The 12,960-nt window shown below is 38.3% G+C and overlaps 1 protein-coding gene and 2 non-coding genes across 3 annotated transcripts; all 3 read right to left on the reverse strand.

Moving 5' to 3' along the window:
* Positions 1-655: 655 nt before the first annotated feature.
* Positions 656-12,636, reverse strand: LOC149052953 (muscle, skeletal receptor tyrosine-protein kinase-like). Its single transcript, XM_089187712.1, has 9 exons — positions 12,439-12,636; positions 11,347-11,506; positions 8,949-9,400; positions 6,994-7,350; positions 5,393-5,677; positions 4,696-4,883; positions 3,064-3,243; positions 2,334-2,553; positions 656-2,119 (listed from the first exon to the last, which is right to left on the reverse strand). The coding sequence occupies exons 1-9, from the start codon at positions 12,518-12,520 to the stop codon at positions 1,965-1,967; spliced, it is 2,079 nt and encodes a 692-aa protein (XP_089043838.1). The 5' UTR covers positions 12,521-12,636; the 3' UTR covers positions 656-1,964.
* On the reverse strand, positions 5,871-5,944 carry Trnar-ucu (transfer RNA arginine (anticodon UCU)). Its single transcript has one exon. It is a non-coding gene; the product is annotated as a tRNA-Arg (tRNA).
* Trnar-ucu (transfer RNA arginine (anticodon UCU)) lies at positions 10,178-10,251 on the reverse strand. The gene has a single exon. It is a non-coding gene; the product is annotated as a tRNA-Arg (tRNA).
* Positions 12,637-12,960: the final 324 nt, after the last annotated feature.

The following is a 12,960-nucleotide window of genomic DNA, read 5'->3' on the forward strand; positions in this document are numbered from 1 at the left end:
GTTACTATCACCCCTAAAACAAATATCCAGGTCATGAGAATAAAGGGCATGATCACCAACTGAAGAAGCTCTTGATTGTTAAACAAATTCTCTTTGTCAGCACCATAGGAGAACAATACGGAGAAAATATATACTGATGTTAAGGTGTAAAGGATTAAGTGATCGCCCACGGGGCATGGTGGGTAACCACTTAATACAGGTTCCACAGAATAGGGGCCAAACGCGATCTAAACCCGGTGACATTTCGTCTTAACGGTCCTTAGAAGAAAGATAATGCACAATACGTTGGAGATATTTGAACACAAAGGGCTAACATTGATTTTAGTAGATAAATTTGGAATAAATTTGACTTAGATTTTTTTTTATTTTTTTCCCAGTGTTTCCACTTTAACTGACTGTTCAATTCAGGGGGAAGGCAATATAAACAGGCCTTCGGGACTCAGTAAGGGGTGACGACGATAGCCTTATAGAGGCGAAACTTACAGTAATTTAGGGGAGAAAATATTGGGACTTCAATAACCGACAGGGTGACCGCCTAATACGGTGCTCACTGCAGGTTCGTCTGTATGTACATTCCGCTTACGCCTGCTGGAGATCTAATGTGAGTGTGGCTACCACTCGCCCCGTTTCGGAAAAAAAAGGTAATCAATCGCACTTCCTAAAATAATGTTCTTATTCAATACTTCTGACAATACAATTACTATACTAACATACAAAAATGTTTTACACTTGCCGTATTTTTGAGATCTAATTCATATTTCAACTATCACAGAACAAGATTTGACAACTGTGCAGGTTTGAATAAAATATTCCAAAAGAATTACTTAGCTAATAGTGATACGCTAACGTTTTCAGGTATATTAATGGAGTCGTTGGTCAGTTTGATTGCATGTCTCTACAACTACGTCCTGATAGAGAATACAAAGTGTTTAAATGTCTTCTTTAAATTCTCCATCTATTAGCTTCCTTTCTGACCTTCATCAAGTTATAGGAAATAACAGAAATTAAAAAAAGACCGCACTAAATGATTACATGGATCGAATTTTGATCAGGAACCTTGTGCAAAAATTGTATGAAAGAACAAAATCTAAAGTTTTACTTGTGTATGATATTACCTTAGGCCTGATAATACATCGTTAATTAATAAGAGAAAGAAGAAAAACTTGATAAAGTTTGCGAATGTTTTGATAGACAAACGATTCTGTTGCACTGTAATTCGAGATTTTGATATCAAATAAAAAACAAAAAAACTGTTAAGGGTGGCTGGAGTTGAATTTAATTTCATGGTAAATATATGAAATTAAGAGGCAATCAATTCCTCGAGATGAATTTTAAGTCGATTAAGACAAAACAGGTAGAATTTTTGTCTGTTGATTTTGCAAGATTATAAATATTTTTTTGGAAATTACGTGAGGGTTGCTGACTGATAAATCCATCAAGCATGAGAAAAGCCGCATTAAAAAACGAGCAAATTCTGTTTGCCAATGCAGTTGTCAAGCTGGAAAAAACACCCTTGTCCTCAGCGTTGACCAAGCTTATTGAAGTAGGATTAAATTTCTCTGAAGTCCTCTCCATTTTCCTTGTCAAGTTATCTACACTGACAAATTGCGTCTTTGAAAAGTTTCTCCTTGACAAGAAATTGCCATGAAAAATTTTTCAACGAAGTATTGGTTCAGCAAAGGCAATTTTTGCAGGTGCAGATGCGGCTGAAGAGAGATCTAGAAGGCCCCACGGAATCTCATAATTTCAGTCACCAAAACATCACTAAATATGGGTAGATATGACATACAAGATACGACATATTGCAAAAATGATGTCACCGTAAACTGCGTCGAATTTTATAATTCCTAAAGCAACTAGTCAAAAAATCTAACAACGTAGTTTACATGCCTCGCGTGAATTCATTTATGGTCCATTTGATAGTTGTATAACGACGAGATTGTTCTTATGTGGTGGTAAACAAATCAAACTGGAACATCTTTCGGAGCTTCTTTGTCCTCGTCGTCGTTGTCGTCGTCGTCGTCATCGGCAGTGCTCATTCGAATATCTTTGTTTGATCTCGGCACGTCGTAATCTGACTCTAGCGTTTTCGCACGCGGGATGTCGTAGTTTCCAGTGTCTGAAATTAGGACAACGATAACGTAAGTGTATCTGTTTGCGCGTAATTTAAGGAGACGCAACTTCCACTAAAGGTAGAAGAATGTTACAATAATAGTTAAATAACTTAAAGACACACATGGCTCATGACTCCAAGTGCTTAAATCCGGTTTTTGCGGCGACAGCAGTGTCCTCTTCCTCCCCCCCCCCCCCCAATTACTTGAATTGCAATATACCTGATGACAAGATCTCGTCGCCTTCTTTTGCTTCCTCCCTTTGCTCGAGTTCTTCCTCAGATTCTGAAGCGGGAGGCATGTTATAAACGTGGTAAGGGTCTTTTAGACGCATGCCTATAGCTGTAAATTCCAAACGCTTCTCTGGTTCTTTTTTCCAACAATCTTTCATTATAGCGTATACGAAGTCCGGACAGTTGTCTGGTTTCTCTAAATGAATACCCTGTTCGAAGGAACAAGTTAGTAACTAAATCAGTTAGTGGATAACGAGCTGAACAAACGGAAACGGACGATCGAATACACGAAAAGATTGACAAACGGATAGGAAGGCAGATAGACAAGCCGACTAACAGACAGATGAATGGCCAGACGGACACGTAGACGGACAGATAGACCTGCAGAATGGAAAGACAGACTGAGTGAGATAGACAGACAGGACAGACAGACAGATAAAAAGACTTACAGATAGACAAAGATTCATAAAAGAGGTAAATGTAAGTCCGTTGGTTGAATGGTTGGGTCAGTTACAAGAGTGATAGATAACGTGGTGGTCATCGGAAGCAGCAACACCAAAAAAGTGACAATTTCAAATGAAAAAAAACTTTACGGTATTCCTCTACATTCCAAAAGGAACTAGCGGAACGCCCCTACCTCATGGTTTACAATCATCTGTTTAAAAAAATGCAGCAAATTCTCATAGAAATGAAAGGTTTTTTTCCGATGAGTACAATACCTTTTGAATAAATTCCATCACTTCTTTATTAGTATACCCATAATACGGCTGAAGACCAAACGTGAAAATCTCCCAGAGTACCACACCATATGCGTATACGTCCGACTGGAGACTAAACTTGCCGTACAGAAAAGCTTCAGGAGCCAACCAGCGGATGGGCAACAATGTTTTTTTACTCATCTGAAAGTATGCAAAGATAAAAAAAAAACTATCTAAGACACGAGACTTGTGAAATATTTTGAAAGACTTCGCGAAGAGTTTGGACTAATTCTAACAAACATTCTAACAAACATTTCCGTCATTTACTTTTTTCAGGTCCTATTTACAACTACTCGTTTCAGTAGTGTTCTTAGCTGCGAGGATCTCCTAATTTCATCTTTCCACCGCAGTGCAAATATGTGAATTTTCATATATCTACAAAAAAAATTTCCGTCAATTTCCTATGCATTCAGAATCAAACATGTTTACATTTCTTCCAACACGCCACATTTTATGTTGTTTCCCATCCTTGCACCAAGTTAACTACATATCTCCTTATTTTTTCTGTTGTTTCTTTTCCTCGCTCGGACTAGTTCCTGTTCCCTGCTTGGCTTTACTTACCAAGAAAAGTGGATCAACTTAGATTACAGCAGGCTTTGTTAAATGATTAACGATGACCGTATAACGCCACTTTGGAACAATGGCGGAAACAGCTTCAAAATACACGCGGGTTTTCAAAATTTCCGATTATCATACTAGCGGCAGATTTAAACCATGGTAATTAACTCATTCTTAACTTGTTTTACAGCATTTAAAATAAATTAAATAGAAATAGATGAACGTATGTTTTTTGTAACCATTTTAACACTGAGTTTCAGATTCTAATGCAGGGCCTCGCTCATAATTCCCTTGAAATTTTCGACAATAGAAGTATTCGGTAAACGTGTTTACGTCCTTTTGCCACCCAGTTTAGATCTTAACCCATTACATCCTAACATGCATGTTCTTCAAATTATTCTCCATTAATTTTTATGGTGCCTACAGGGATGATCTCTTTAACGATAAAAAGCATCTTTAGTGAGTGATCATTTGCTTCGTCCTCCTGACCTCGATGTGTTACCTCAATGTGTGATATTATAAGGATAAATCAGATGCTAGTGACTCGTACAGATCAAAGGATAAATTTTACGTTGATTCCTTTGGGATGCTTAAAATGTGCAATTTGACAAACACCTCTGGTTAAAGAAAAATAAAGGGAAAACAATGGTATCCTCGTGAATGAATCATCACACGATCTGGATTGGGCATTAACGCGGATGTAAACGCTTTAGCTGAAACCGTCTAACAACTTTAACTCTCTCTACTTCTTTAACGAGCTCAAATCTAAACAGCTTTCTTATTCTATATATAAAATATGACGCTAATGACATTGCTGATCCTAGCAGTATGCAGGACCCATGTCATATATAAACTTCGTAATGTGCCTTGCTCAATATAGAGTCTCCGTGGCTCAGTGGTAGAGCATAGGAGTGCGGGATTCGAAGGTGTGAGGTTCAATTCGTCATGAGAACTCAGAATTTTTTGCTGGTCCTACGCTATTGACAAGATGAGAAAACATCTTTCTCTACAAGAAAACTTGTTTGTTTAGCATACCTTATAGTAATCTGTAGTATAAATGTCACGTGACATTCCAAAATCTCCAATCTTCACAACGAAGTCATCTCCGACTAAACAGTTCCTAGTCGCCAAGTCCCTATGAACAAATTTCATCTCGGCTAAATAATGCATGCCAGCAGCGATCTGGGTTGCGGCAGACACAAGGGATTCTTGAGAGAGATAAACTGATGAAAAAGAAGACAAGAAGGCACAGTTAAGTTGAAGATCTACCGTTTGCAAGTTCTTAAGTTTTTCTTGCCGGTTTTGAGTTGTTGCCACTATGTGTGCATCAAAAGTATACCAGGCAATTTGATCACCTATTCGATTACGATTATATCACAGGGAATAAGAGTTAGTGCGAAAACCGGAAATTCGATCGCCTGAATCTCGAAATTAATACCGGTATAGACAAAGATTTCTATCGCAGTGAAGTCACTAGACCCGAGCAAAACCAGTTTTGATGTGTGTGCTCGCTGGCGAAAATAACAAATGTATTGTCCCATTAATTTAGCGCAACGTGAACGCAGCACATCGAGTTACTAAAAGGCAAATTACCGACCTTTTGAAGTTCGCGTTAAATCATATTTATCGCGGTAGAGTTGTGGTACATTTGCATTCTTAAACAGCAACACCTCTACGCAAGACAAGGTAGGCTTGCTCCATTCCCTTCGACTGGGTCAATGGCAAAACCTACCTTTCCCTTTCTCGCTGAATTCAAGCGATGTTTCCGCTGGTAGTGCATTCCTCAAATATTGATTCAAATCCCCGCCACTCATGAACTCAAACAGCATTCCATAGGGTTCCTCCTCAGTTGACACAGCTAGAAGCTGAACAATATTTGGGTGTGTAAGAATGGACATCAGAGTTACTTCTCGGTAAAACTCTTCTTTCTGTTCCTTGGACGCTTCGTCCTTCAACGCCTTCACCGCCACAGGAATAACCTTTTTGGGTTGTTTATCATTCAGACCCGAAGCGCGACCTAAAATGTAAATGGAGAGTCGACATGAATCTCTAAATGCCTAAGTTAGGAAAGGAATTTGCCTCCAAAGAGTTAAGTAAAGGTGATGAAATGAACAATTCCTAAATTTGTGATTATATTCATTTCGAGTTGATTGGAAACATCCAAGTAAGAAATAACAGTCATATATTATGCCAAAGGAAAAAAAAAAAACCACCCCCGGTGGGACTCGAACCCACAACCTTTGAATTAGAAGTCCAACACGCTAGTCCATTGCGCCACGGGGGCTTCAGATATCAATGGCCTTCATTGTATTAAAGCTATTTCATCGTGTTTTTCTTCGAAACAAAAATAATCCTCGATGCTTTGATTTTCTACAACAATTGTTGATTGCCGTGACGTAAACATCAGGTTGATTTAATGTACCTGTTAACATGTGGCAATAAATTGTAAAAAAACAAAAATGCTTCTTTATCAATACGACTCTACATGCAATGAAATTATTTCTTCCCTTTGGGCAGTTGAGATAGTTTTATTTGATCATTTTGCGTAACTTGACCATTGGGAGATGCTAAGATTCATTTCGAGGCAGAATCACGAGTATCGTTTCTATCGAAGAGTTTTGCACAAAGTGAGATTAAACCCTTCCTATCTTCTCACATCGTTCTCAAAAAATTGTTCTTGTTAATTGTGTGACTATCTTCCATTTTTTTCCCTTGTTTGTTTTTTGTTTTGTCCTTTATCTTCATTCTGTTAATTTTAGTTCATCGTGTTTTTCTTCGAAACAAAACTATTCCTCGTTGCTTTGTTTATGTTTTTGTTTTTGGTTGTTGTACCTTAAACATCGTTTGTGCTTTACAAGACCTCTCTTTCTGCTGTCTTAATGTCATGATTTGAAAACCAGATGTGATCCTAATCGGCATATTGAGTCATACTACATCTTCGATTTGAGTATTTCAACGTTCTGTGACATATCCTGTTCTCCTTAAGTTCAGGGCCATACCTCACGTCCCCCGTAATATCTGCACAACATATCAATTTGTCTCCACCAAATATTCAAGGAATAAAACTGATATGCGAGTGAACATTCATTATGAAATTGCGTTGTTAAGGTACAATACTCAAAAAATTTTGAGGAAAAAACTTGAGGGGACTGGGGATATACGCCTCATTCTCACCTCCAGCTCCTCACTCTCGTTACACATTCAATGGGCTAAAAATAACTAATGAATTGATTCCAGTTCTTAAGAAGAGGGTATGTGGAAGACATGCGCAAAGAGTTACACAGAGCCAAAGGATGAAATAAACTTGTAGAATTTTAATTAGGTAGAGAGTACCTTGAAAAACTTTTCCAAAGAAACCTTCTCCCAAATCTTTCACGTACTGTACATGGTCCAAATTGTATTGCCTCAGTTTTTTCGGGTCAAAAAGTCTTAACAAGCGCGAGTCCAGGCTCTTCAGGGACTCCGCTCGTAACCTGTCCCTCATGGTGATGGAACCTTTGTGGGATAGCGCATGCCCATTATCCATAGCGTCCCTCATTTTCTGACGTCTTCGAAGAAGAACGACCACGATGACACATAGCAAAATAATGCAAAGGCCAACTATGACAATTGGAAGGATAATTGCCAGTTTACTACCAGGTTGTGGGGTTGGTTTCCCAGTGTTTGCACCCATTGTGGTCTCTGTGTAATCTGAGGAGAAGAAAAACACAGATTAGGTCGACTTATTGGATCGGTTGAAACGAAAATTGTCTGCAATGAAATAGTTGTACTGTAGCAGGCTAACATCTGTATCTGCAAATTAACATCATAATGTACGAGAAGGCGCTTTTGTACCGTACCTATCATTTCTCCTTTGGGAAGGGGGGGGGGGTTAACTTCTTTGGTTGAATATTAGTTTAAAAGTACTTGCTCTGTGCCAATCAAAATGACTTACTATAAATATTTTAAAATAACTGCCAGACTCTACTCTCTCTGCATGGTTAAAATATCACTATATATTACTCCGGAAAAATCACACAAAGCTGAAACATCAATGATGGTATTTCAAAAAAGCGAAAAACTGCAATTTAATTTCTAAAGATTCAATGCGAGCAGGCCCTCACTTTTAGCGCGACCGCGGGAAAGTATAAGGCCATGAGGCGAGAGATCTGCCAGGGGTCTGGCACTGATAATAAGGCTTTTTATTAGTGCCAGGTCTTTAACTTTCTCAAATCTTTCCACGGGCGGCAGCCCTTTTAACAGGCTATAGATTCAGCTTAACAAATTGACCACAATTTTCCTTTGTCTACAACCCTATTGATCGTAGAAAAGAATTCAACAGTGTGAGCTGTGAAACTAGAGTGAAACCACGAAGGGCAATCGAGGGGTTTCACTGCACAGTTTTGAGTATTGTTGACGTCATTTCTATGACTAACAAGGTTATAGACAATAGAAAATTGTAATCGATTTGTTTTTTACAATAACACTGAAATTTTTGTGCCAGCTGAATACGCCAAAGTTTTCGAAAAATTACGCGCGCGTGACATGATCGATCCTTGCTTTGTTGTTTGTTTTGACTTGAGTTATGTAATAACTTGTACAGTGAAATACCAGTAAGAAATGGATGGCAATAGACTCTGTATCCCTGAATGGGTTTTTTATTGCCCACTTAGTTTTAAAATTTTGCGCCGTTTGCTACGGTATCGGCAAGTATTTCTACGAGGTTGTCCATCTATCAACTTTGCGAACAGAACTCTGAAGATTTTCCCCCGCTTTTTCTTCCATCTCGACAAGTTCTTCTTCAGACTTTTTTCTAAGTATATCGATCTTAAAATCCGGAAGTTTCTTACCGTCAATATCTGAGAAAATTTCAATTACTTTTACGAGATAAGCGTTTTCTCCGACATGGCGAGGATTTCCGAGCGTTGCGTTACATGCACGTCATTTTTATCGCGTATAACCTTATTTACAATAATTCTCGACCGACGAGCTTGCGAGAATTTCTACAGCTATGGAAAATATGTAATAACCACTTGCCATGGCTGAACAATATTCTAAATCTTAAGAACCACTTTACTTCTGCTTGACTTTCACGAAATATTTTCTTTTGCTCTCTAAAAACACCGCTATCAATGGATTACTATATTATATAAATTTTTAGTTACGCATGATAGTGGGCGCTGGAAAAGCCGTAGGGAATTCATGAGACTGCGAGATTCTGCCAAATTGCTATATATTTCCTTGTGCAAAACAACGAGAAGTTGATGTCACACCGAAAGTTTTTTATTACTTAATAAATGATCACTTACTGAAAAAGCCTGTCTTGATACAGATCTTTCCTGGTTTGTCTTCAAAATGTCCTTCCTTATGGTGCCTGGAACAGTTCGGTAGACTTGTATGTATAAAATCAATCTTTTCCGCTGCCACATGCAACGTCACGGCACCAATCACTTGATTCAGGGGGGTTCTACATTCCTTGAAAATGGCCGCACAGTCCTCCCTACAGTACTTTATGTCTGTGCCATCCGAGTAACATGGAGGCACAGTGTAATGACAAAGCATATTTATTAAGATGTATCTGCACTTTTCGTCGTCCTTCACAAGCTGGTTGATTATTTCTACACCCCTAGTAAGAAATTCTTCGGTGGCTGGCAAGCCAAATTTGTTGTCAAAGAAACGTCTACTGTTGCGGTAAGTTGAGAGGGTCGAGTTGAATGACACTTGGCAAACTTTTCCTCGATAAAGCATGCAGGATCCTCCTCTAAACAAAGAAAAAATAGAAAAAGGTTAGCACTGAACTTCCTATATCTTGATCAAACCGCCATTTTTACTTTTTATCAACCGAGTACTGTAAGTTACGGACCCAATTTTTTTTGTCTACTAGAATTTATGGCCCAGGTTCGAAGCGCGCAGGCCTTAAATCCGAACGGAAAAGAATGGGTACAAATGGAGGATAGAATTTCAATTTACACAAAATTTGGAATTCAGCGGGCCGTTCCGTGAAATATGGTCAGCTAAATTGACCAATCATAGGGGAAGTACAAAGAGAGATACAAAAACAAGTGTCAATAACATCGTAGTCAGTTCTTTGCAATATTGCTTTGATCGGCCCGCCAAGGGACTAATAATTGACATACACCACTCACAGCTGTTGGAAACCAACCAATCCCAGCGGAGAATAATACTTTATAAGGTAATGCGTGGAAAGTCAAAGCCATCGGAGTAAGAAGACCATGAATATGCGCTCAAAAGGATTTCATCGCAGCCACTACATCTTGAGAACAACAAAATTCCTTCATGAACATGGAATTTCGTTGTCTAAACAGAGGCCATCAACAGGCCAATGGCAACGTATCCAACCAGCACGCGCAAGGCTATTTAGCATATTTTTGGTATAGAAGTCGCAGAATTCCCCTCTAACATACCACTCGGTGAGTCAAGGAAAGAAATTTTGGCTCAAAGAAAATTGGAAAAATTGTCTAACTCGAAATTCTACATCTGTTATAACACTTACTTTCAGAGAAAATAAAAGGTAATCCACCCCCGGTGGGACTCGAACCCACAACCTTTGAAGTAGAAGTCCAACACGCTAGTCCATTGCGCCACGGGGGCTTCAGATATGAAATTTCATCGTGCTTTTTTTCGAAACAAAAATATTCCTCACTGTTTTCATTTTCTACACCAGTTGTTCATCGATATGACATAAATATCTGAGTGCATTTAATGTACCTGTTAACATGTGGCAATAAATGTTTTTTAAAAAAGAAATGCTTCACCATCAATATGACTCTACGTGCAATAACTTTTCTTCTTCCCTTTGGGCAGTTGAAATGTAATTTCACTTGCCAATTTTGTGTAACTTGACACTGAATTGCGAGATCGTGTATCAACTGTGCTAAGACTCATTTTGGGGTAGAATGATAAGCGTGGTTGGTTTTGAACAGTTTTGCACAAAATGAGACCAAACCCTTCTTGCATCTTCATGTCGGAAACAGGATAACTAGTATTGATTTAAGCTAAAGTTGTAATGATTGTGGAATATCTGGCCGGAAATCAAGCGTACGTTCTGTCTGCTCTAATGAATGAGTTTGTTTATCTTTTGTCTGAGAGATTTTCATAGCCAATCAGCTTACGTTTGATCAAGGCGTGTCTATAAGATAAAGGAACAATTGATTGGAGCTTTTTAGTCAGTCTGAGATATAATTTTTTGTGTATGCGAGAGGATTAAAAAAAATTAATATCTGGAAGAGAAAAGCGACAGTGTGGGTTCCTTACTAATATTCCCCACACTCACACCGATTTAAAAAAAATATTTTTGCGAATTGTGTAACCATCTCCACCTTTTTTATTGAGTTTGTTTATTTTTGTCTTTGCTTTATTTTCGTTTCTTTTCTTGTTTCGTCTTGAATTAAGCCTTTACACCCCAACATCAGCGTGCATATTCTCCATACTGTTCCTTGTATATTTCCTACGTTGCTCACAAGGAGAATGTGTTTGACAATCAAGAACTTCTTAAGTTGGTGATCATTTCTTTAATTCTTATCACCTTTATGTGGGATTCAGTGGGTGAAAGGAGAAATCAGAGGTTGGTCTTTGTTAAAGATGAAAGAGTTGAAAGGGAACAGGAAATTTACTAATTTCATACCTTCGATTATGGAACGTGTCTGCCGTCTCTTCTTATCTAAAAGTAACTTTGTTTTCTCTTACCTTTTGGTGTAACATTTCTTTGCAGAATCTGCTTCCGTATCATTCCAGCAGCATCCAAGAAAAAGACACGTGGTCATGTTTGTATTTTCCGGTACTAGGCACCCCACTTTCTCATTCGGAGCGATATCTTTACACTCTACCCGTGGCGGCGGAATCGTCCCTGAAAACAAAATGGAATGACACATGCACTTAAACATTTCCAATAAGTGGCAGCAAGAACGGGAAATGCTCGCGATATTTTTGGCGAGCGAATTCGCCAACAGTGGCCTAAAATATTCACCTACTCGTTGATAGAAACGTTTTTTGGTGCTGCTGTAAAAAGAAACAGGACTTAATGCTGAAAATGTACTTTCCACCCGCACAAAAAAAAATATGTACCCACCACTGGTATTTTAAATGAGGCTTCTTCGCTTTGTTTGGTTCAAGATTGCCTTTTAATCGGAAAGACACCTCTCCACTTCGGCAAAAATTCGCTAAAACGCGTTCTCAATGTCAAAAACTGAGAAGTTAAAATTACGTTTACTGGAAACAGCAGGCGGCAGAAAAAAAGGGTACTTTTTGCCAACTGCATCTGGTTGTTTCGCAAGCTAGTGATGATATTTTTAATTTACTATGAAAAAGATATTTTTGGTTATTTTTCTACAACATACTTCTAAGAATTATACGAAAAGTGAGTCAAATCACAGTTCATTTTTTTTTCCGTTAACGTGATAGCTCACTTCATTCATAACCTCTTTACAATGGCCAGAACATACAAGTCACTGACTGACGAACGTTGTAGCGAAATTCGCTGAGCCGCCCACATAAGCCGACAATCTACTCCTCCACAGTCGCCTATTCCCTTTGCCTTTGAGGCGACCTTTTTAGAGAGACTTGACTAGATCTGTCAGTAATAGGCACGTAATGTATAAATATTCAGTTTAAATGGATGATTTCCATGTGACTGAAAAACTGACATTCTTTAAATTGCAACACGTATCGATTTAGCAGCTATCAAATCACTTTAATTACTTCAGGTAATCCTTGGCTATCGAAAGGTTAATTTATTTGAAGTATTTTTCTAGTAAACTAATGTGTAACGTTACAGCTTACCTTGTTTGCTGTCAACGACCTCAAGCTTATCAAAGAATCGAACACAAAGTAAGACTACACACGGAAATAAAATGTGAAACATGATCGACAATATCTCCAGCTATGGCGAAAAGGTCTCAAACATTAATTTATTAGTCTCACTTCTTTTCCACTTTCCAGCGAAACTGAATTTGGTAATAATGATATTTTCAGAAATGATCACTGTAGCGGCTGTGAATGGGGTAAGGTCAGTATTTCGCTTTCCCGTTAAATATGCATATAATGAACACACTGTTCATGCCACCACGCCGTTCTCGAAGTCTCTTTACATACAGTCCAACCTGTATTAACGCTTTAAACCCCACGAGTGATTTGTAAATATTTTCTTCTGTTACTATCACCCCTAAAACAAATATCCAGGTCATGAGAATAAAGGAACTGATCACCAACTAAAGAAGCTCTTGATTGTTAAACAAATTCTCTTTGTCAGCACCTTAGGAAATGCACAGAGAACAATACGGAGAAAATATATACTGATTTTAA

This window comes from Pocillopora damicornis, chromosome 1 (assembly GCF_964200805.1).
Source record: "Pocillopora damicornis chromosome 1, jaPocDami1.2, whole genome shotgun sequence".
NCBI lineage: Eukaryota > Metazoa > Cnidaria > Anthozoa > Scleractinia > Pocilloporidae > Pocillopora > Pocillopora damicornis.

Bases quoted from the DNA above. Each gene is read 5' to 3' on its own strand.
- LOC149052953 (XM_089187712.1), bottom strand. From the start codon at position 12,520: ATGTTTCACATTTTATTTCCGTGTGTAGTCTTACTTTGTGTTCGATTC. The intron at 11,507-12,438 runs GTAAGCTGTAAC...TTTTGTTTTCAG, and splicing joins GGTCGTTGACAGCAAACAAG to GGACGATTCCGCCGCCACGG. The intron at 2,120-2,333 runs GTATATTGCAAT...TCCTAATTTCAG, and splicing joins CGACGAGATCTTGTCATCAG to ACACTGGAAACTACGACATC.